The sequence below is a fragment of the Chenopodium quinoa genome, unplaced genomic scaffold (assembly GCF_001683475.1).
Source record: "Chenopodium quinoa cultivar QQ74 unplaced genomic scaffold, ASM168347v1, whole genome shotgun sequence".
Classification (NCBI taxonomy): Eukaryota; Viridiplantae; Streptophyta; class Magnoliopsida; order Caryophyllales; family Amaranthaceae; genus Chenopodium; species Chenopodium quinoa.
This window is the reverse complement of record NW_018745410.1, coordinates 3,398,189-3,418,673: the sequence shown is the minus strand read 5'-3', so window position 1 is coordinate 3,418,673 and position 20,485 is coordinate 3,398,189. Positions and strand designations below refer to the sequence as shown.

General features: G+C 38.5%; 1 protein-coding gene across 1 annotated transcript; it reads left to right on the top strand.

Annotated features, from left to right (window-relative positions):
* Positions 1–3,586: 3,586 nt before the first annotated feature.
* Positions 3,587–6,923, top strand: LOC110713262. The gene is made up of 4 exons (XM_021891718.1): positions 3,587–3,864; positions 3,936–4,782; positions 5,040–5,501; positions 5,727–6,923. Exons 1-4 carry the CDS (start codon positions 3,587–3,589, stop codon positions 6,921–6,923), a joined length of 2,784 nt encoding a protein of 927 aa, XP_021747410.1.
* The last annotated feature ends 13,562 nt before the right edge of the window (positions 6,924–20,485 follow it).

The following is a 20,485-nucleotide window of genomic DNA, read 5'->3' as shown; positions in this document are numbered from 1 at the left end:
CAAAATAGACAAGGTATAGAGAGGACAATATGTAAAATCAACCTCATGCAATTAGAAAACAACTCACACTACTAAACTTAGATTCCTCATTAGTCTAGAAATAGATGATACATAATCAAATTGCAATAAGTGAGTACATACTTATTTTACATTCCCATGTCAAACTAAGCATATCATGCTATCAAGCTCCTAAGTCAAGGGTAGCTAATCCTATCATTGAAGAACTAACAAGAAATCTCATATAATCAATTTGATTGCAATACAAACATCAATGATTCTCCCACATTTGCATAATTAACCCAAAAGGTTGAGCTTCACCCAACCCCTGGCAAGTAGACTACTCACAACTCATATTTATCAACATGCAAACAAGTATTAGGGTTCTAAATTCTTCAATAATTGGGGGAAAGTGATTAACAATTGAAATAGCTATCATCCAATAACAAATAATAAAGAACTAAGAAGATTTAAATATCTTGCAACAACAAATAAAATCAGAAATTAAATGGAGAAAAGTAGAAGGAAGTTACTAATTGAGGTTTGAAATTGTTGAAAACAAAGTGCCAATCTTAAGAAACAATCTTGAAACCAACTATTACAATGATTGAATTGATGAAAATTAAGCTAAATTAACTAAAAGGAATGTTTCAAACTAAGAGGATTCTCTAAAAACTAGGTTATTTCCGTCTAGTTTACAAATGAATAAAAGAGGAAGTATTTATACTCCCCGAAACACATAGGGAAATCCGTCAAAAGAAAGCGGATTTCCCAGCGAGGAGCGCTCGCTCCGAAATTAAGAGCGCCCGCTCCTCAACAACGCACGCCCGCTCTCACAGGGTGCTATATTTTGAAGCTTTGGCAGAAACTTGGCAGAGACTTTGGAGTGCCCGCTCCTGAGGTGTGCACGCCCGCTCCTACTGGAGCGCCCTCTCCATTCTCAATTTTCCTTGCCTTGAACACAAACCATGCACCGAATTCTTGCCAAATTGAGTCCATAGACCTGCAAAACATGGACAAACACAAACCAAGTGGGGGAAAACCGAGACAAAACATTTTCATTCAAAAACGGGTTAGAAAGAGGGGAAATGAATGCAAAACCGGGTTTAAATTAACACAATAAGTGGTCAAATAAACCACTTATCAAATCCCCCCAAGCTAGCCAAATTCTTGTCCTCAAGCAATTCACATTGCTCAAAAACAAACCCAAAGATCAATTTTCTCAAAGAAAAGCACATGCATAGATATAAGAATCCTTAAGCAATAAAACTCTAGCATGAGGTATATGCCTAAGAGCAACCATGGTCATGACTAGCCAAGGCCTAGCTAAGCTTCTCGAAAATACTCAACACAAGCCTATTCAACATATCTTACCGCGTCCCTATCAAAAAGTTCGAATCCCCCCTAATGGTAGTGTCTCGTGACTCCTCGAAGGAGCCGGAAAAACATAGATAAAGCGGGTTTCAAACACTCAACATCTCAATGAAAGAGTACCCTCTCCATATGCTTGTGAATCAACTCCCTTCACCGACAAAGGCTTCCACTACTCTCCTAATCATTACAATACTTAAGGACTACGACACAAAGTTAAGGCATATATATAAAACTAGAAGTGTTTCGCAATTTGAGCCAACTAAAATGTATCATTAATAGCAAACCCCAAGAGGCTTCTAACCTTGACCCAAGTTACAACTATGAATTTTAAGATTACACCCCTAAGCTTATTTGGTTGCTAGGGAGGTAACAATACATTCCTTCTTCGCATTATCTCCCTTTTCTTTTAATTCTTCATTCATTTTTTTTCCTCTCTCTTGTTTTTTTTTTTTGGTATTTACATCACTAACTACTAATTATAAAGAACTAGAAATTAAATTATGAAAATAGTAAAAATAGAAATAAGGAGAAATAATATGCCTTAACCCTTTTGTGAATAAACATTACATGACACCTTTTATCAATACAAAGAGTAGTTTAGGCCACGGTCTTGGGAGTTGAGACTCAAATTCTCGATCTAGGTACCAAATCAAAGAGGATTCCTTGCCACTCATACAAAATGTAGTAGGCAGGGCTTGACTTTTCTTGACTTTTCTCTCTTCTCTTTCTTCTCCAATGGTGTTTTTCTGAGCTGGTCTCTTTGCTTAGCTTGATCATCAATGGCAAAGAAGAAGAAGCAATTCACTCCACGCCCTAATAATGCATCAAAAACACAAAAACAATCTATGCAAGTGTCGAATGATAGATCATTAGGCGTTGTGACTTCATTTGGTCCTATCCCAGAATGTGGTGATGAAGATCTAGTTACATCGCCGCCTCATTTGGTTCACAAATCTGCTGGGATGATATCAAAGGCTGACCTCCGATTGCTTGAGATCCATCATCAATCGGTAATGGCTAGTCAACAGAAGAAATCGACTGAATCAGTCACTAGGGTCTCCCCGGTTATTTTTCCATTGAATCATGTTGTTGATTCAAGCCCGATTACTGTTCCGGTGGATCTTTCTCATTCTGTGAGCTCGATTCCGACTGAGAATCAAGGTAATCAACCATCTGAAGTTCCTGAAGCCATGCGTGCAGGAGTTGAAGGGAAATGGGACGGGAAGCTTACTGCTAAAGGAGCTCCCCTGTCTTTTGTTGCTCCGAAGGTTCAAGAGGGTAAAAAAATTGCTCAATTGTAGGAATCTGAACTGAATGCAGGTAACTTGAGATGGAAGAATGTTATTGTGTTCTATGTTGTTGGGTATTACTCTACTATTGCTTCTGTTCATAGATATTTTGCTGAGAACTGGAGTAGTATAGGGAGACCTGAAATATATTGGCATGATGATGGTTACTTTGTTATTAATCTGAAGTCTGAGGATGATATGAATATGGTTTTATGCTCTGGACCCCATATGTTTTCTGGTAAGCCAACTATAGTTAAAGCTTGGAGTTCCAAGTTTGATTTTCAGGCTGAAGTTCTGAGGACTGTTCCCCTATGGGTTAAGTTCCCCAACCTTCCCTTAAATTGTTGGGGAGTGGACACTCTTAGTAGAATAGGTAGTCTGTTGGGAGTGCCTATCTGTGCAGATGAATGTACTACTAGACAGATGAGGGTTTCTTTTGCTAAGGTGTTAATTGAGGTTGATATAACCAAAGAATTTCCTAGTTCTGTTTTGCTTGAAAGCCCTAATGGTGAGATAATTGAATTAAAGGCTATTTTTGAGTGGAAGTCGCCTTTCTGTATGAAGTGTAATAAGGCAGGACATGATTGTGCTGTTGTTAAAAGTGGCCAGCAAACTCAAACTCAGAAACAAAAACCAGCAAATAAGCCTCTAGCTCAGGAAAAGGTGTGGGTGCCTAAGCAGAAGCAGACTATTCCCGCTGAAGGCCCACCTGACCCTGAGCAGGTTCAAGCTACTCCAGCTGTTGCTCCTGGTAATTTTAATCCTGATGATGGCTGGAGAGTAGTGGGAAGGAAAAACAGAAGCAGCCATAGTGTCAGAAATTCACAGCCAATTGCACAATCTAGTGCTTTTTTGGCTCTCAATGGTTAAGATGGTGGGTTTTTCATTAACACTGGCGGGGGTCAGTCAATACCCCCTTCTGTTCTATGATCATTTGCTCTTGGAATGTCAGGGGTTTGAATGACCCTGGCAGGGTAACTAATGTTAAAAGGCTACTTAGAAATCATTCAATTGAGGTTATTGGCTTACTTGAGACTAAGGTAAAACAGGGAAAATTCAAGATTCTCCAGAAGAAGTTTGGGTTATCTTGGTCTTGGGTTGATAACTATTCCTACTCTCAGAAAGGTAGAATTTGGGTTGGGTGGAATTCAGATGTTCTTAATCTTGATGTTCTAACAGTCATGAGCAGTTTATTCAATGTGCAGTTAGTCATAGAGATTTTACAGTACCAATCCTTTGCACTTTTGTTTATGGTCTCCACTCTATACATGATAGGAAAGCTTTATGGACTGGGATTCAGAATCTTCGTTTGCAGCAGAATCCTTGGATTTGTGTTGGGGACTTCAATTCTGTTCTGTGTTCTGATGATAGAATCAATGGTAATCCTGTTTCAGATTATGAGGTGAGAGATTTTCAAGGTTTTGTAGATATTATGGAATTTTGTGAGATTAAGAGCAAAGGTCCTTTTTATTCTTGGTCTGACAAGGCTCATGAGGGGCCTAGGACCTGTACTAGAATTGATAGGGGTTTGGTCAACCAGAGGTGGTTGGATATTTATGGGCATGTTCAGGCCCTTTATCTTAATCCTGCTCTTTCTGACCATAGCCCTATCTTGATCGAGCTTTGTTCTGCTCCTTCTTCCCAAGGAAGGCCTTTCAGATTCTTGAACTATGTAGCAAAGCATGATCAGTTTCAGAATACTGTTAGGGATGCTTGGGGTAATGTTGTGACTGGAAATGCAATGCTGAGAGTGTGGAATAAACTTAAAAATGTTAAAAGCAAAATTAAGGATTTGCATTTGAAGCATTTTGCTAAAATTGCTGAAAGGCTTGAAGCTGCTCTTGTTGATTTGGATAGTATTCAGAATAATATTACTGTAAATACTGATAATCCTGAGCTTCAACTTAAAGAGACTGAAGCCATTTCTCAGGTCAAGTACTGGACTGGAATCCAGGAAAGTATTTATAAGCAGAAGTCTAGAGTGGAATGGGTGAAACTGGGTGATGCTAATAACCATTACTTCTTTTCTATGATGAAGCAAAGACACTCTAGGAATAGAATTAACTCAATTTATAATGAGAAAGATGTGCTTATTAGAGATCCAAGTCAAGTGGTTGCTGAAGTGTGCAATTTTTATTAGAAGCTTCTTGGTGATAAAGCTGACTGGTTGCCTGCTGTTGATTTGGCGACTATGAGAAAAGGGAAGCAGTTAGCTTTGCTTCTCAGCAACTTTTGATTGCCCCTATCACTCATGCTGAGATTGAAAAAGCTTTAAAAGGCATTGATGACTCAAAAGCTCCCGGGATAGATGGTTTTAATGCTTACTTTTTTAAGCAAGTCTGGAATGATGTTAAATAAGATGTTTATGATGGGGTGCAGGAATTCTTTGATACTGGGATTATGCAGAGGCATTGGAACTGTACTACCATTACTTTGGTTCCTAAAGTTTCAAATTCTTCTTATGTGAAAGAGTTCAGGCCTATAGCTTGCTGTACTGTGCTGTATAAGTTAATTTCTAAGGTGATAACAACAAGACTAGCTCAGGTCATTGGAGAGGTTGTTGATGATGCTCAGGCAGGGTTTATTCCTGGGAAGCATATTGGGGATAATATCTTTCTTGCTACTGAGTTAATTAAAGGCTATTCACATAGATTCATCACCCCAAGGTGCATTCTCAAAATAGATTTGAAAAAGGCTTATGATTCCCTTGAATGGAGCTTCTTAAGGGCTGTTATGGAAGAGATGAGTTTCCCTAAGCACTTTATTGATTGGGTTATGGGGTGTATTACTTCTGTTTCCTTCTCAATTCTCTTAAATGGGTTTCCTAGTGTTCCTTTTGATGTAAGGAAAGGGTTAAGGCAAGGAGACCCTATGTCTCCCTTTCTTTTCGCTATTGGGATGGAGTATCTCACAAGGTGCTTACATGATTTGAAGTGTACTCCTGACTTTAATTATCATCCCAGATGTGAGAAAATGAGTATCACTCACCTTATGTTTGCAGATGATTTACTGATATTTGCTAGAGCTGATTTAGTCTCTGTCTAGTTGCTTTTTCAATCTTTTCAGAAGTTTTCTAAGGCTTCTGGTTTGTCTGCAATTTTGGATGAGAATGAGGTGTTCTTTGGTGGTGGTAGTGAAGATGAGCAACAGATTTTAAGAGATGCTCTTGGTGTGTCCCAGGGCAATCTTCCTTTTAGGTATCTTGGGGTACCTTTGTCTTCAAAGAAGCTTACTATAAACCAATGTAGGCCCTTGGTTGAAAAAGTTACTGCTAGAATCACAAGCTGGACAGCTAGGCATCTTTCTTATGCTGGTAGGATCCAGTTGGTGAAAGGGGTGCTTTTTGGGATCCAAACTTATTGGGCTCAAATTTTTATCCTTCCAAAGAAAATCCTTAAAGAACTTGAGGCTAGGTTTAGGTCTTTTCTTTGGACTGGAACATCTAATTTCTCAAGGAGAGCTCTGGTGGCTTGGGATACAGTTTGTTTGCCTAAAGTAAGTGGAGGGTGGAATGTCCTTTCTCTTCCAATTTGGAACAAAGCAGGTGTGACTAAGTTACTCTGGGACTTGTCTCACAAAGCTGACAATTTGTGGGTGAAATGGTTTCATATCTACTACTTTAAAGGAAGGGATTGCTGGGATTTCCCTATTCCTATGAAGTGCTCTTGGGTGCTTAGGAAAAACCTGCAGTGTAGAGAGGTTGTAGATAGTGTAGGGGGGTGGGGTAACTTTGTTCAAGGTACTGTGATGAAGATTAGGAAGCTTTATGCCTTTCTTAGACCCCAAAGTCAGAAAGTTGATTGGAGAAGATTGGTTTGCAATAATAGAGCTACTCCTAAGAGTGTCTTCATTTTGTTGCTTGTTCTTTGGAACAGGTTGGTGACAAAGGATAGGTTATTAACTTGGAATATCCACTGTGATCCTATCTGTTTGCTTTGTTTACAGAAAGCTGAAACAGTTCAGCACTTGTTGTTTGAATGTTCCTATGCTCATAAAGTGTGGAAAGATGTCTTAAAGATTCAGCATTATAATAGGCAAATTTTGCACATTGCTGATGAAATCAAGTGGTTGATGAAGAATTGCAAAGCTAAGAAAGGGTTGTTGATTATGGGTTTTGCTGAGACGGTATACAACATTTGGATTCAAAGGAACTCGGTTGTTTTTAATGGAGTCTGTAAACCTGCTGAAATTGCTGTCCGAGATATTGTCTTTAATATGGCTTGTAGGTGTTATGAGTCAGATTATGCTTTACTTGTTAGCTAGTGTTTTTGTCTGCTGTTGGTATGTTGTATAGCCTGTTTGTTCAGTCCTGCTATTGGGATAGCTGAGTCTGGAAAGGGCTTTTGTTCTTTTGCTGCCTTGTCTCCTGCTCCCTTTCTTCCTTTCTTTGTTTGGGGACAGTGGTTTTGCTTCTAAGGTGAACCCTTCCTATAAGGTGGCACCTTAGTTTTAGGACCTGGTTTGGGGTTTTTTGCCTGTTTCAGGCTTTGTAGTTTGGGGTTTGCAACTTAGCTTTTTGTAAGTTGCTTTCTTGTGCTATTTTTGGTAATAAAATCTTATTTACCAAAAAAAAAATGTAGTAGGCTTGAAAAATAATAAAACCTCGCTTTTTTGGAACAATGTGGGATCAAATACTACCTTTCTGGGATCAAATTCCTTTTGAGATAGGCGACTCCATCTTACCACAAACCTGGACTTTAAGTCTCGTACATTCGGGAAAGTTATCCTCACACTAGCCTAAACTAGCCAATTCTATGTTCAACCAAGGGCATCTAAACCATGCTCGAAATTTTATTACGAAAAGAAAACAAATATCCACCACATACAATCCAATATCATCATTTCAAACCGACCAAAGGCAAACAAACTCTCTTTTTTTTTTTTTTTTTTTTTTTTTTTTTTTTTTTTGAGAAAGCTGAAAATGGGGGAAAGGAAAACTAATTAAAGAATTTGGATATTAGGGTTTTGGATATTAGGGAATTTGGATGTTAGAGGGGTTAGAGGATAGGAAAAAGAAATTTGGATATTAGGGAAAACCATCATCATAAATCCACACAAATCATCATCAAAAATCATCATCAAGAAAGACAAAGGACTATGCCAATCAACCCATGATACCAACCAACAAGAAAACCAACCAAAGCATAATCATATCAAAGCCATAGATAAGATGCTCTATATAGCACACACATAAGGAGAAGTGAGACAAAAACATCATTATGCAATTGTTCTAGCCTAGGCAGGCCATAAAAACATGAAAAGGGCAACAACCAACCTAAAATAGGCATGCAAACTAGAACATAATATCATATGAATCCTACCACAAGTCCCAAAGGCTAAACTAAGCCTTTCATGCTAAACATTACACATAAAAACTCAAACTTCTCCATACATTGCACATAAAGCATCACAAGAAAGCACATATCCTACCAAAACCAAAACCTACTCTTAAGCACATAAACCCCTAGACTTCCCGCCAAGATAGACTTTTGAATACCTGTATACACCAATTTGTGTCTCCCCAAAACCAAACCCAGTGATGAGTACCTTTCGCGTCAAATCATAATCGAATGAAGTGAAAGTGTGGAAAGTTTAGTGTTGCGGATAGTTTTAATTTCTTTTCTCTTCTCTCTGTTTTTGAAAACTTATTTTAAGAAAACAGCCAATTCAATTTGGTTGGTCCATGATATGGGTCCAATAGTGGTGTAGTTGGATGGGGCTTGACAAGAGCTTTCCAACGATATATTATAGGCCCAATTCCGATGAATATTGAGGAAGTTATGACCAATTTACTAAACTGGGCCCGGTTTGAGCCTTATATGCGGCCCAATGATCTAGGGGAGGGCCTAATATGATTTATCATTCCTAATGCAATTAGGAATGGTTTTAGTCTTCTAGATTCTTCTATAAGGTTCTTTTCATTCCTAATTCAATAAGCATTGATAAATTGACTTTTGTTGACTTTTCAGAGTTTTAATTAAAATCAAAGAACGTTTTTTGAGGAAGATACGATTTTATCCTCCTGTACCGCAATTTCTATCTTATTTTAAGAAAACGCGTGAATTTCAGATCAGCGCCAAACACCAGCTGTGGCGCCTGGCGCTAATGTTGGCGTCTAGCGCCAATAGCTAGTGTTGGCGCCAACATCGTATTATGTGTGCCAGAACTCTATTTTGATATTTTATCTTTTTGGCTGATTTTCTTTATAAATAACGTCGTAAAAACTCCGTTTTGGAGCAGTTTTCATCAGTTTTCATTAGTTTTCACCAACAATCATCAGTTTACTCTCTCTCTCTCTCTTTTTTCTAAACTAGCCTTTTCTCCCAAATATAAAAATTCCGCATTCATTAGATTTAGATACACCTAGCCATATTCAAAGTTGCCTTCGCCCTAGACGTGAAAGGTTTAATTTCTGAGGGTTTGGTCCCAAATCTCTACTTCAATTATTATTTAATTTAATTGTTTTATTTATTATTTTTCTTGAAGTTACTAATGTGTATTTTGTTATTAGAAAAAGGTACGAGGAATCCAAGTAAGTACTTGAATGGTTTAATTGATTTTATGATATAAAAATCATGCTTAGGTTGTTATTATGATATTCCTAGTATCATGTCTAGGGTAAATTTAATACTAGGTATGATTAAAAGTATGATGCTTCCTATTTTCTTTCCTAATATTCATGTTAGTATCATGTTAGGGCTAAATATATAATTTTTTATGTTTAGTGACATGCCAGGGTTTGTTATTAATCTTGTTAGTATCATGCCTAGGATCTTGCTATTATTATGCTTTAACATGATTTATGATTATTTTTATGATTCATGATTATGATTATTATTATTATTATTATTATTATGGTTATAATTATTATTATTTTGATTATTATTATGTTGCTTGATATATTTATTTTTATTGCTTGATCACACCTTTTATGCATTTTAAAGGGAATTTGTACTTGTAATCACGCTTTATAAGAGAATTAATAATCTTGTTTAGGGTTATTATGATTATAATTCAAGTGATCGCCAATAATAGATTTATTTGTGCATTAATATTCAACCAACATAGATAAACAGGTTTAGGGCTAATCCTATTGATTGCATGTTAGTCAGAAAGCGCACATAAATACGATTTGAATAAAGTAGAGGCCTATTATTAGGGCAGGTTCAATCTCTTTTAGGTTGGATTTGTACCTTCATCCCCGAACCCTATTTGGTTCAAGACCTTATGGAGTTGACGATCTCATGGATCGTTAAGGGGTGTAACCTTCACCCTGTGAACGGTTTACAAGTTCCTAAAAAACTTGTTGGCGACTCTTTTGCTCTATCTTCTTTCCCTTTGGACGCCACCGTACTTTAGTGTATGATCACAGTGGGGTTCAAGCTAGGGGATTAACGCTTGAAATATTCCCTACAGTTTTTAGCGACTCCACCGGGGAGGATTTCTATTTTAATTCCTAAATTTGTTTCAGCAATGATTTAGAATGAGTGGATGAGACTCGAAACCTAAGTATTTCATGTGCGTAATTTTGATTAACATTATTGTCATATGCATAAAAAAGATCTCATTAGAAAGACCATCCGTAATGAGTTAAAAACATAGGATTTTACTCGTAGGAAATTTGAGAAATATCTTTCACAACTAGGACCGAAATAACACTGCGCGAAACTGGAAAATTTTATCGAGCACAGAAAGCTGCTGAGGCATGTAGGAATTAGCGTCAGCGAACAGAAGCTGGCGCTAGAAATTTAACTGTAGCGCCAGACGACAGCTCAGTCGCCAGGCGCTACAGCTAAAACCTGGCGCCAATCTCTGTTTTCTGGCGCCAAATTCTTCCAATACCGAGCCAGAAATATGCGTTCTAATTTCGACCAGTTTTTCGTATTGTTTGCTCGATCCTACTTCCTGATTGAGTTTTTCACGCTTTTCTGAAACCCATATGTGTTCTGCATATGGACATAACCCTTTGGGAATTCATGCTCCATCTACCTGATTGAACGCTCTGAGCAACAAAGGGTACATCCGAGAATGTTGAATTCACCAAACCATGGAAGCGAGTTTTTCTAAAACTCGCGGTGTCCCATCCACTCGCGCCAACCCTTCACGGTTTGGCTTCCGCGCGGTGCATCCGGACAATTAACCATGGACCCTATATTGACTAAACCATATCCCGAACTTTGGAGAACTAGAGCTATGGTTAGGTTGCAAACTCATTGCATCATATTGTGCGTACTTGACTAATTGTGCATTATTTGTTATGCATATACTATGTTTTCTTAACCGTTTGTTTAGCTTTTGTTGAGATTTAATAAATTTATGACTTAAAGAACTTTGCCTAATTAATTAATTAATTAATTAATTTGAGTAAATAAAGTCTAAGATTTTAATCAGAATTGACCTAGCACGACTTTAAGCATACCCCTATTGATTGATAACACCGAAAACAGTCTCAGATTGAAGCTCCAGTAATGGCACCAACAGCGGTATCGGAGCCCCGCTCGTTTATTTTTATATTCATGTTTTTCAAGGTTTATTTTGGCTTATTTTTCTGGTTTAAGTTGCTAATTAGATTAGTAGTTCGGTTTTATTTATTTTAATCCCGTTTTTAATGTCGAATTTGGTCCAGAACCCAGATTTTCGCCCAAAAATAGTGAATTTTGGGTGGAAAAAGTGTTCTGGAAAGGTTTTTACCAAAAACACATACTGTAATTTTAGCAAAATTCTTACCAGAAATGCCTTTTTCGAGGGATTTTTCATTTTTGACGAAAAATTTTAAGCCTTTTCTAACCTTGAAATTAATGGCATAACTTGTTGATTATGTGGTTGATTATTTGCATTATTTTCTGCATTTTTTAAGTCCCCTTAAAGCACAATTACTTGACAGTATTTGATGCTTAAAGGTTGATTTATTTTCACATAATTGCAAACTAATTGCTTTTTTGTGTGAAAATTTTTGTTTTGAGGCTTCCTAAGTGTTAAAGATTCAATCTTTATTTGTGATAAGTGATTGAAACTTTAAAAACCACTAAATTCCATGTTATTTTGTGTTAAACTTTGTTGTTTTAATCATTTTGAGTTGATTTGAAACATAAAGTTTCAATTTTTGTGATAGAAATTTGGTTATCTTCATGTTGGAAGATATAATTTTCAAGGATTCACAAAATTTAGATGTTGGAATTTTCATTTGAACAGTAAAGTTCATATTTTTCCAACTTCCCCTTACTTTGTCAAATTCTCAAGTTTAATTTAAATTGATTAAATTAAAAGTGAGAAATTGCCTCAACTTTGTTATTGCACCAAGCTAGACCAATTTAATTAAGAATGGTTCTTAGAATTATTTTGGTTATTTGCACTTTAAAATTTTATTAAGTTAGACTTGTTTAAAATTTTTATATTTTGCTCATTAAGTTAGTTCTAAAATTAATTTAGAATTAATTAATTATGTCTCGCAAAATGGGATCAAATCCCGAGGCCATGGCACGCAAAACGAGGCAAAGAACCACCCTTGGCTAGCCGGGCTGAATAGCAGCCCGCATGTGGCTGTCAAGGTGGCTGCCCCGCCTTGCATGGGGCCACACGCGCGGCAGCAGCACACGGCCGCAGCAGCCACGCACCAGCAGCCATGGCTGTGCGTGCGGCAGTGGCAGCAGCCCATGGCTGCTTGCCGCGGGCCGTGTGTGCGGGGTTTTTTGTGTGTGCATATGCTTGGTGCGGTGAGGTGAATAGCCGTAGTATGCTTGGTTTGCACGAGCCGCGATTATTCGAGTTTCCTTGGCAAAACGCTTAAAGCGAAAGCCACTTGAAATGTGATTGGCTTAATATTGGTTATTTTGCCGTTTTATTAATATTAATTAATTTTGTTTATTTTAATTAAAATTTTGGGAGGCTAGGCCTCGGTTTTGGGCGGCATTGGAAAATTTTTTTTTTGACAAGTTTGGGTGCTACCGACTTAATTAATTGGATTAATTAAGGAAAATGCGGAATTTAGTGGGAGCTTTAATTATCAATGACGTCAATTACATAATCGGTTAAACAATTTTGACTAGTTTTAATTAGGCGTGTTAATCGGATTAACCACCTAGATTAGTTACTAGTGCGCGCGTTGTTTAAATGCATTTTACTTGTTTGATATTGTAAATTGCATGGGCCATTCACAAATAGTGAATGGATGAATGGAATATATATTCTCTCTCACAGGTTTTATGAAATGACAACTAGTGGGACCCGATTAGGATAGAAAATACGGACTACGTGCCGTTTTGTATTTTTGTAAATCTAAATATGGTCTACGCACCGTTAAGTATTTTTGTACCTTAATATTTAGATTGTTCCTAGTCGTAGACACTAGTATTTGCATAGTTTGGTTAAGTCTTGAAGACGGCGTATCTTGGAAGACAAAGCCTTGAATTGCAAATGATGACCTTTTGAAGATTTGAAGAATTCAAGGGGTCATGCTAGTTGCCAATATGCATCTATAATTTCACTTTATATTTTATGCTTATATACATGTGAATTATTCGTTAGATGCATGTTTAGGTTTTCTTTATGTTGCGATGATTAGTTAAGTTCACTTAAATTAACCAACATAGAAATTCTAGGTCCCTAATAATATTGAGTCAAACTTGCCTTTCCAAAACAACACTTACCAACCGAACGAGGGTGATGGTAGGCTACGCCAAAGCGAGGTGCCATCACTTCTCCAAGGCTCATAAGGCACACCGGGTGTGCACGTTGGTTTTGGTTTAACTCATCGGTATGAGTGAGGAGTCCTCACATACCGTGGCAAAAGAGATACATCGTCAAAGATGCATTAGATGCGACGATTGTCTAACCAAGAGTGGCTTAGAGCCATTAGCAAGGCAATGCTTACCCTAGAAGATTGAGTGTTAAGACAAGCCAAAGCATGCTTAACCACTGTTTGTTTCTTCAACCTTGGAATCGCCTTATTTTCACAAAATAGGGACAATTTTACGTGTAAATAAGACGTTAAATAAGTATTGAAAATTTGCATGAATAAAATTTAATCTTATTTAAGTAAATTTGAATGGTTTGTCATTAAAATTCTTTCAATTGTAGAATCATGTCTTCAACCTCAAACAACTAGTTTTCATTACGCTCAATTCTCGACAAGGAGAAGTTGAGTGGTACAAATTTCCTTGATTGGCAAAGGAATTTGCGCATCTTTCTTATGCAAGAACAGAAAGAGTATGTCCTTGATGAGCAAATTCCAGAGGCTCCCAATGAGGAGGTAACTCAAGCAGCCCTTAACCGATGGCAAGTAGCCGATCGGGATGTCAAGTGCGTAATGCTAGCCACTATGTCTCCTGAACTTCAGAAAACCTTCTTCGAGAAGGAATCGGCCTATGAGATTATTTCTGAGTTACAAAATATGTTTCAAGCACAGGCTCGAACTGAAAGGTTTGAAACCCACAGGCAGATCCTTGAGACTAAGCTCAAGAAAGGAGAGCCAGTCAGCCCACATGTGCTCAAAATCGGATTATTTGAGAACATGGGAAGGCTTGATGCGGGGTATTCAACTGAAATGGCTATTGACATCATTCTCCATTCCCTTCACAAAGGCTATGACCAGTTCAAGATGAACTACAACATGCATAGCATGGAGAAAACCCTCACCGAGCTTCATGGGATGTTAAAGCAAGCTGAGCAGACGCTCAAGGATGAGGGAAGGCATGATATGCTAATGATTAAGAAGGGAAAGCCATTCAAATGGGCGGGCAAAAAGAAGAAGGGCTTCAAGGGGAAAGGAAAGAAGAACTTTCCGCCTAAGCCGAAAGCTACCAAAAACAACAAGGAGAAAAAGGTAGCATCTTCTAAGTCTAATTCCGAATGATTCGTTTGTAAGAAGAAGGGACATTGGAAGAGAGACTGCCTCAAATTCAAGGAAGATAAGAAGAACGGAATCGTTTCTTCTACATCAGGTATTTACGTTATAGACTTTAACTTCATTAGCTCGGTTTCATGGGTATTAGATATCGGATGTGGCTCACACCTTTGTTCCTATTCACAGGCACTAAGGAACACTAGGAGGCTAGCGAAGGGAGAGATCGAGCTCCGGGTAGGAAATGGAGCAAGGATTGGTGCTATATCCGTAGGAACTCTTAGTTTGTCTTTGCCCACGGGATTAGTTTTGGAACTTGACAATGTTTATTGTGTTCCCAACATTACCAAAAACATCATTTCAATTTCGGCGTTGGACGCCAAAGGTTTTGAATTTCGAGTTAAGGAGCAATCATGTTCATTTTATCTCGATAATGTTTTATATGGTTCGACACATTCAGAAAATGGTCTTTATGTGTTATCTCTAGACAAAGAAATTTATAGCGTTAATAATCCTGCAAAGAAAGCTAAGACTACACCGTCCAGTCAAACTTACTTGTGGCATTGTCGTATTGGCCACATTAACATCAAACGCATCAAGAAGCTTCTTCAAGAAGGTATTCTTGACTCATTTGATTTAGAATCCTTTGAGAATTGCGAAGGATGTTTATTAGGCAAGATGATAAAGCAACCATTCTCCAAGTTGGGAGAAAGGGCCGGTGACTTGTTGGGACTAATACACACCGATGTATGTGGGCCAATGAGTACACCCGCAAGGAGTGGTTATCGGTATTTCATAACCTTCGGACGACTATAGTAGATATGGTTATGTCTATCTAATGTCGCACAAATCTGAATCGTTTGATAAATTCAAGGAATTTCAGAACAAAGTTGAAAACCAACTTGGCAAGAAAATCAAAGCGCTTCGATCGGATTGAGGTGGCGAATATTTGAGCCTAGAATTCGATGACCATCTGAAAGAACATGGAATACTTTCAGAGTTGACACCTCCGAGAACTCCTCAATGGAATGGAGTATCTAAAAGGAGGAATCGAACCCTGTTAGACATGGTCCGATCGACTATGGGTCTTAGTGAACTTCCAATCTCTTTCTGGGGTCATGCACTTTTAACTCTGGCACTTACACTGAATCGTGCTCCGTCAAAGGCAGTGGAAAAGACTCCATATGAATTATGGACAAATAAACCTCCAAGGTTGTCTTTTCTCAAGATTTGGGGATGCGAAGCATATGTCAAGAAACTCATTTCTAACAAACTTCATCCAAAATTTGACAAGGTTTACTTTGTGGGTTATCCAAAAGAAACCAGAGGGTATTACTTCTACAACAAATCCGAGAACAAAGTGTTTGTTGCTCGTGATGGTGCCTTTTTGGAGAAGGAGCATCTCTCCAAAATGACAAGTGGGAGGAAAATCGAACTCGACGAAGTTTGAGAGGACGAGCAACAAGGACAAGTTGACAATCAAAGTGCTCATGAAGCATCTGTTGACATTGGTCAAAGTCAAAATATGCAAAGTCAAACCGACAATGCAAATGCTCAGTCCATCACCCTACGTAGGTCAACTCGGCCAAGATCTCAACCTGACAGATATCTCGGTGTTGTATTAACCGAAGATCAGGACATCCTAGTAGTGGATGGAGATGAGCCGGTAACCTACAAGCAAGCTATGACGAGCCCCGACTCTGCAAAATGGCAAGAGGCCATGAAATCTGAAATGGACTCCATGTTTAAAAATCAAGTATGGGACTTGGTTGATTTACCCATAGGTTACACACCTATCGGATGTAAATGGATTTTTAAGATGAAAACCGACAAAGATGGAAATGTATTCATTTACAAATCAAGGCTGATAGCAAAAGGTTACAAGCAAATTCACGGCGTTGATTATGATGAAACCTTTTCTCCAGTAGCTATGCTTAAGTCCATTCGAATTCTTATAGCGATTGCTGCATATTACAATTATGAAATATGGCAGATGGACGTCAAAACCGCCTTCCTCAATGGAATTTTGGAAGAAACTGTGTACATGACACAGCCCGAAGGTTTTGTCGACCAGAACAATCCTAAGAAGGCATGCAAGCTTAAGAAGTCCATTAATGGATTAAAGCAAGCAAGCAGAAGTTGGAATCTGCGATTTGATGAAGCCATCAATAAGTTTGGTTTTATCAAGAATCCAGATGAGTCTTGTGTTTACAAGAAGGTTAGTGGGAGTGACATCGCCTTCCTAGTCTTATATGTCGATGACTTTTTGCTCATTGGAAATAGCATTCCGTTGTTAGAGTCTGTAAAGGCTTGACTCGGGAAATGTTTTTCAATGAAAGACTTGGGAGAGGCTCAATACATACTAGGCATCAAGATCTATAGGGATAGATCAAAGAGGATGATAGGAATGAGTCAAAGTACTTACATAAATAAGGTACTAGCTCGATTCCAAATGGAAGGAGCCAAGAGAGGGAACCTACCCATGTCACAAGGCATAACCTTAAGCAAGAAGCAGTGTCCAAAGACACCAGATGAGCGAGAAAGGATGAGTCGTATTCCATATGCTTCGCTTATTGGATCGATCATGTATGCCATGATATGTACTAGGCCGGATGTATTGTATGCCTTGAGTGCTACGAGCCGATACCAATCAGACGCAGGAGAGGCGCATTGGACCGCGGCCATGAATATTCTGATGTACCTGAAAAGTAACAAGGATAAATTTCTGGTCTATGGCGGTAAAGAAGAATTGGTTGTCGAGGGATATACCGACGCAAGCTTCCAGACAGACAGAGACGACTCCAAGTCACAATCCGGATACATATTCTATCTCAATAGAGGAGCGTTTAGTTGGAAGAGTGCAAAGCAAAGCACAACTGCTGATTCTACAACTGAAGCCGAGTACTTGGCAGCGTCTGAGGCAGCCAAGGAGGCAGTTTGGATTCGTAACTTCATTGATGAACTTGGTGTTTTACCCTCCATCAAGGGTCAAATAGACCTCCATTGTGACAATGGAGCTATTGCTCAGGGTAGAGAGCCACGAGAACATCAGAAGGTCAAACATGTCAAGAGGCGATTTCACATGATTCGAGAATAGAAGACACAGGCTGAAATCAGAATTTTCAAAGTGGAAACGGATGACAATGTAGCCGATCCACTTACTAAACCCTTGTCTCAAGTGAAGCACAACAAACACATTGAGGCAATGGGAATCAAGCATGTCACAAACTGGCTTTGATTTCCATATTATAGTGTTTTAATTAAATTTTGGACAATGTTAATGTAAAGCACTATGATGAACCATTCAGTTTTTGGAGTAATTAAAATTTTTCATGCAATTTAATTCACTCCGTCTCTATTTAATAGTAGTTTAGAATTAAATAATGAGTCCATTAGATTTTAATAAATATTCAAAATAGGGTATCAAGTCAATGGCTTGGATAAAGAAACACCTATTAAGTGAACATTGAATATTTTAATCGAAAATTATCCCTAATCAAGGTCATATTTTTTGTGTACGATTAATGACCATTAGAAATTAGTGTGTAGTATGATTTATAGCACCGTGTCTTGTGCTATGAGGATATAAATCATTTGCACAGGTATTGGTTTAAAACCATACTGGATCGACCTATGAGAATACTTTAAGATATATAAAATCGACATAAGTATTTTTCTCATTATTACTATCGGAACTCTTTTCCTTGACCATGAGTAGTGAGAGGTCTCTTGTTTGAGTACTGACGAGGGTTAAATCGGTCGCTACAATCTAACTCTCAATCAAACAATACTTATACGAACACCCTATAACCAAGTACAATGGCAAATAAAGGTTCGGTCCACGAGGAACGAGAGTAATTGCAAATCAATCTTAAACCTAAGCTAGTTCGAAATCAATGGAAAATGGTGTTCTAAAATACTACTAATAAGATGGGATAAACCAGATAAACTAAGACACTAGGGAAGACGGGAATTCACCAAACCATTGGTAACTACGCAACAAGGAATCACAGAGACAAACAGGATATGCAAAGACTATATGTCTGATCAATATCATGAGGTAGGAAGACAACGGGCAATATTAAGCTTGGATTTCTCATGCACTTAACATTACTCGATACATAATCAAACCACATTCAACAATGAAATACTCAATTCACAATCTCTTGTTCAAATCAAGGATATCATGCAATCAAATTCAAGATTCTAGGTTAGCTACTCCTATTATAATGAATTAACATGCAATCGCATATAATCAATTTAATCACAATCCGTTTATCAAAATCAATCCTCAATTACATAGGTTACCTAGGCCGGGTTTCATCCCGAAACCCTAGCTAGGAGACTACTCACACATATTCATAATCAAAGCAATAATGAATTCCAAAAGCATAATAGATATAAACATGAATTCTGATTAAGGAATAATAAAGCTTGATTAATAAACAAGAATGAATAATACCAATTGTATTGATGCGAATCAATGGAAAAGTTCAGAACTTTGATATCCGTCGTCAATGAATAATACAAAGAATCTTCACAAATCTTGCTTCAAATAAATCCAAGAAAACTAAAATCGCTAGAATAATCTCTAAGAAAACTAATGAATCTCTAATACTAAGAACGTTCTCCAATAACTCTCTACAAAGGCTCTCAAAAACTATCTCTAAAACTGTCTCCGCAATCCTCTTAAAGTCGGGCCTTATATACGTCTTATAATTCGGAGAAGTCAAGCGCGCAGTCAACCCTGGATCAGCACGGCCGCGCTGTATTTGGCACGACCGTGCTGTATTTGGCACGGTCGTGCTAGCTTGTCAGTAGGTAAACCAGATTTCTTCTTCAATTTGGCACGGCCGTGCTATATATGGCACGACCGTGCAGCTTCCTGGCACGGCCGTGCTAAAAATGACACGGCCGTGCTGAATATGCTCTAGCACGGGGCTCATACTGAAGCTGACATGGGCACGGGCAACATCTGGCACGGCCGTGCTAATGGCCTGCACGGCCGTGCGGGTGCATGGATACTGACACGGCCGTGCTATTGGCTTGCACGGCCGTGCTGCCTTGCCTGGGGTTGCTTGCTTATAGGCCAGCACGGGTGTGCCTATGGTAACACGGCCGTGCTGCCTGTGCTATGTAATCAATGCACGACACTTGAACTTCCTTAACTCCTCGGACTTCGGTCAAGGCTAGCTCGGTACGCATCAAGGGCTCGGGATCCGATTAAACTCGGTTGATATTACCTGAAAACACATAAAAAACAAACCGAAAACCCGTGAAGCACGTAATATGGGGGACGTAAGCATAACAAGGTAATAATCGGCCAAAACGGCCCCAAATACATCCAAAATCATCCTAAAATATGCTCTAAAGCGCGCCCTAAAGTGCGCTTGTCAAAACCCCCCAAGCTACACTTTTGCTAGTCCTCGAGCAAAAACAAAGGGAAACACACACAAGATCAAATAAACTATGCCATTGCGTACAAATCAAATTAAGCACGGAATGAAATCAATGGATCCTACTTAGAACAACCATGCACAGAATGAAAACTCACTCAAACAAGCAACGAGACACACAATCCAAGATATCGTTGATCAAATGCGAACAAAACCTAAACCAAGCATAGAGAACAAAGAAATCATGCTTCCCTCTAAACCCAACCAAACCGGCCACGTCCTCCCCTTTTGCTTCAAATCACCACCCTAATTGGCCCCTCGTGATTCCTCGAAGGAACCGGAAAAAGTGATGTTTTGAGGAAATAACAAAGGTATCCCGACATCTCGATTACGCATAATCTTTCCATAGGGTTGAAAGGTATCTCCCTCCACCGTTTGAGAACCGAACACCTCTAAAGTCTAAGGGTCTTAAAGGGTTGTAATGTATTGTCAATGGGTAAGGTAGGTGAAAACAATTTAAAAAGTGGGGTTAATTCCTAAATGAAGCGCAAGAATCACAATTCTCAAAAACAATAGTTCAAAAGATGCAA